This window comes from Populus euphratica, unplaced genomic scaffold, assembly GCF_000495115.2.
Source record: "Populus euphratica unplaced genomic scaffold, PopEup_1.0 scaffold1887.1, whole genome shotgun sequence".
In the NCBI taxonomy this organism is placed as follows: Eukaryota; Viridiplantae; Streptophyta; class Magnoliopsida; order Malpighiales; family Salicaceae; genus Populus; species Populus euphratica.
The window spans coordinates 14,598-19,401 of record NW_011501728.1 but is presented as its reverse complement, the minus strand read 5'-3'; the positions used below and the strand labels follow the sequence as shown (position 1 = coordinate 19,401).

General features: G+C 33.7%; 1 protein-coding gene across 1 annotated transcript; it reads left to right on the top strand.

Annotated features, from left to right (window-relative positions):
• Window positions 1–2,581: 2,581 nt before the first annotated feature.
• LOC105118339 (polyphenol oxidase, chloroplastic-like) lies at window positions 2,582–4,528 on the top strand. The gene has a single exon (XM_011016263.1). The coding sequence runs from the start codon at window positions 2,609–2,611 to the stop codon at window positions 4,352–4,354; it is 1,746 nt and encodes a 581-aa protein (XP_011014565.1). The 5' UTR covers window positions 2,582–2,608; the 3' UTR covers window positions 4,355–4,528.
• The last annotated feature ends 276 nt before the right edge of the window (window positions 4,529–4,804 follow it).

The following is a 4,804-nucleotide window of genomic DNA, read 5'->3' as shown; positions in this document are numbered from 1 at the left end:
TCTTCACTTGGTGATAATCCTTATCTTCTCTTGTCTGCCCAAAATGTCATTGATAACATCACATTTGGAACTTGTTATATAACATAAATGTAGATTAGTCATAAATGTAAATGTAGATTAGTCATTCAACAAGGAAATTTTCTTAGCTTTCCATTAAAAAAAAAAATTGAGGTCATTTGGACTTGAAAACGACATTTTTAAATCTTAGACTCCAATTGGACTTGAAAACGACCTTTTTATATCTTAGACTCCAAATGAAAGTTGTACGCCTATGTCTTACCTTTTCATCCATAAAAATTAGACCTAAATCTGAGATCTACAACTCCAGATATAACCTAATTACCGAACAGTGTTCTAGTTTGAACTATACCGGCATCTCTTTTCTAAGTTTGGTAATCTCTTTGTCCTTTTAATTTCAGTGCTTAAACTCATCAATCAATCCTTTTATTTGTGTGATAAACTTACATTTAAGATGAACATTTACCATAAATTAAAGGTATTTTATATTATTAGATATGCTATTATAAAACATGCTTTAGTTACGGAGTTATTAATCTTTCAAGTGCAAAATAATGATATACAATCTTGATAAAAATATATTTTTAAGTACTTAAGCAATTTGTATTTGACCATTACTCTCAATTTCTGAATCTTAACCCTCACCCTAAGTTTTGCAATAGGTGCTTCAAGCATACCTTTTTCCTTAACAATAGTTTCTAAATCTTTATTGTTTTTCAAGTTTTAATGACTCCATTATCATATTAAGTTTAATATGTGAATTTGAGTTTTCTATATATTAAAAACTTGAATCTTATTATAGATGATATATTTAAATTAAGCATTACACTTCAATTTAATAGAAAATTTAAAAGATTTAATTTTTTAAAAATATAAAAACAAACAATACTTTCATATCCGCTCCTTTAAAGTTGTGTCATGTACTCTCTATATATAATTTTATTTGAAAATATATTAAATAAATTTTTTATATTAAAACATAAAAATTATAAAAAATACTAATTTTTTATATAAATATATTTTTAAAAAATAAAAACTATCTTACTCCAAATTTGTATTAACGGGTTGCCTCTATTAGATTCTCTGAATTCAAATAAATTGTTTTTTTTTTAATAAAGAAATTTACAGATCACATTCACTCGGACTGAGATTATTAATTTAATGGAAGCCACGGCAGTCGTTTTACCATGGACATTTCTTATAAACGGTATCCAAGAATCTTTCACCCCCACACCAAACCAAACTATGGCTTCCTTTACCTCTCTTTCCTGTAGCATCCCTTTAGCAGCCTCCTCTTTCTTGCCTTCCCTCCCAGAAACACACCGAGTTCCCAGAATTGAAAAGCCAAAACGTCACCATATCCCGATTGTTTCTTGCAAATCAGGCAAGAACGATCACGAACAAAAAGCATACCTATTTGATTTTCTTTTCATTTTTCACTCTTATGGCCATTATCATAGTGTCGACCTCTTTCTAATAAATGTTAAGAGATTGGTTTAATGATTATAGAGATTAGCTCCATTATTTGATTTTATGGAATTAAATCTTAATTAATATTTAAAATATAATTTTTTAAAAAAAAATATAGCAAGCAAACATAAATGATATATTTTTAAAATTACCCTAGAAGAAATTTATTTAGAAGTGTAGTAATAATTATTTTTTAAAATAGTTTTTTGGAAATTCAATAAAAAAAATTATTTTAAAAAAATTATTTTTAACACAACAAATCAAAACATCTTAAAATAAATTAATTTTAAATAAAAATAATAATTTTAAAATACAAATACCAACATCATTAAAATGAAATACAGATGCTGCAACTTTTGATAAACAAGGTTCATCTGGTACTAGTGTCCACACAGGGGTCATCACTTGAGATTCGAGTGCCCTTTCTCGTGTCCACATGCTCAGAAGGCTATAGCTGTGGAAAAGGCATCGAAGAGTAATGCACATTTTCCACAGACTCCACATGCTCAGATGGCTCAATCGATTTTTGAATCTGCCCACAGAAATGCAATCAGCTGGCTGTAAAAGGACAGCGAGAACAGAACATCGAGCATGCATAATTTCTGGCGTGTATGTTAGGATAACGGGGCTGCCGTAGTCTTTAAAAATATTTTTTTATTTAAAAATATATTAAAATAATATTTTTTATTTTTTAAAAATAATGTAAAAAACATTAAAAATATTAATTTTAAAAAATAAAAATTTAATTTTTTTAAATATTTTTAAAACATAAAAATGCTTTCATATCTCTTCCATTGAAGTTGTGTCATGTAATCTGTATAAGTGATTTTATTTGAAAATATATTAAATAATTTTGTTATATTAAAACATAAAAATTATTAATTTTTTTTATGAATATATTTTTGTAAAAATAAAAACTATCGTACTCCAAATTTGCATTAAGTGGTTGCCTCTATTATTCTTTGAATTCAAATAGAATGTTTTTTTTAATAAAAAAAATTTACAGATCACATTTACTCCGATAGAGATTATTTTAATGGAAGCCACAGTAGTCGTTTTACCATGGACATTTCTTATAAATGGTACCCAAGAATCCTTCACCCCCACACCAAACCAAGCTATGGCTTCCTGTATTTCTGTTTCAAGTAGCATCCCTTTAGCTGCCTCCTCTTTCTTGCCTTCCTTCCCGAAAACTAACCGAGTTTCCAGAATTAAAAAGCCAAACCGTCTCGATATCCCGATTGTTTCTTGCAAATCAGGCAAGAATGATCACGAACAAAACCCTGCCACCAGAAGAGATCTGCTCATTGGTCTCGGTGGACTCTATGGAGCAACTAGACTTAGTGATCCATTTGCCTATGCTAACCCCATTGCACCCCCAGACTTAACCCAATGTGAGCTCGTTACCCTGCCATCCGAAAGTAATCCCACGAACTGTTGCCCTCAAACTTCCACAAAGATCAAAAACTTCGAATTCCCTTCTGCGTCCTCCCCAATGCGCATTAGGCCTGCTGCTCATTTAGTTGATAAAGCCTACGTAGCTAAATACGCCAAAGCCATTGCACTGATGAAAAGTCTTCCTGACGATGATCCACGTAGCTTCAAGAACCAAGCTAACGTTCATTGTGCTTATTGTGATGGTGCTTATCACCAAGCAGGCTTTCCTGATTTAGACCTTCAAATTCACTTCTCGTGGCTCTTCTTTCCATGGCATAGAGCCTATTTATACTACTTCGAAAGAATCTTGGGTAAACTGATTGATGATCCAACTTTCGCTTTGCCTTTCTGGAATTGGGATGCCCCTGCCGGCATGCAAATGCCAGCCATTTTTACTGACCCCCAATCACCACTTTATGACCCCCTTCGCGACGCGAATCACCAACCTCCGACACTACTTGATCTTAATTACGCCAAAGGAGATGCGAATCCAGACCCTGCAAAAGCAGAGGAATTGTATGCAAGCAATCTTAACGTAATGTACAGGCAAATGGTGTCCGGTGCCACGAAGCCTACTCTCTTTTTTGGAAAACCATATCGTGCTGGTGATGATCCAAGTCCTGGAATGGGTACAATTGAGACCACCCCACACACTGAGATTCACATCTGGACCGGCGACCCCAATCAAACTAAAGGGGAAAATATGGGCAATTTCTACTCTGCAGGGAGAGATCCTATATTTTACTGTCATCACTCGAACGTCGACCGAATGTGGGACTTGTGGAAGAAAATACCTGGAGGCAAGCGAAAGGATATCGAGGATCCTGATTGGCTTAATTCAGAGTTTCTTTTCTGGAATGAGAATAAAGAGCTGGTTCGAGTAAAGGTTAAAGATACTCTTGACACCAAGAAGCTAAGATATGGCTTTCAAGATGTTCCTATTCCTTGGCTGAAAACTAGACCAACACCAAAATTAACAAGGCAGGAAAAATTACGTCGTGCAGCTAAAAAAAGCGTTGTATTAACACCAATTAGTGCATTCCCTGTTGTCTTGGATAAAGTCATAAGTGTGGAGGTTTCCAGGCCAAAGAAATCAAGAAGCGCAACGGAGAAAGAAGATGAAGCTGAAGTTCTAGTTATTGAAGGGATTGAGTATGAAGAAAATCAATTAATTAAGTTCGATGTCCTCGTCAACGATGAACCTGATTCACCTGGTGGACCGGACAAGTCCGAGTTTGCGGGAAGTTTCGTCAATGTGCCTCACAAGCATGCAAAAAAATCAAAGACAAATCTGGTATTGGGGATTACAGGATTGTTGGAAGATCTGGAAGCTGAAGGAGATGATACCCTTGTGGTGACTTTAGTGCCTCGGACTGGTGGTGATTTTGTTACCGTTGCTAATGTCAAGATTGAGTTTGTTGCTGACTGATCATGGTGATGAGAGGACATATGCTTACCATTTTCTTTTCTGTTCTATTTTTCCCCGTTTGCCTTCACTTGTTTTTCTCTTTCTATGTTAGTATTCAGTGAGTTTTCTCCTTTTTCTTTCAAGATGCTCATCTAATGGACCGTATTTCAATTTAGATACTACAATGGTTTCTTAGATGTGTTGCCAGAAGTAGATGAACAAAAATAACTAGACCCACATGGTAAAATATCATCGTCATTTTAGACTTTTTTTAAATGATACATAAACCTAAAACAATATGGTTTTGAAAGAAAAAAACTAAATTTTATCATAAACTAACCCAAATCAGATCTCAAATAAAAGAATCACCAAGTTGACCCTAGATCTTATATAACTAGGTCTAGATTGACAAAAATAACTAGGCTCATGCGGTAAAAAAAACAAATATCGACACATAAATTAGGTGGTGGA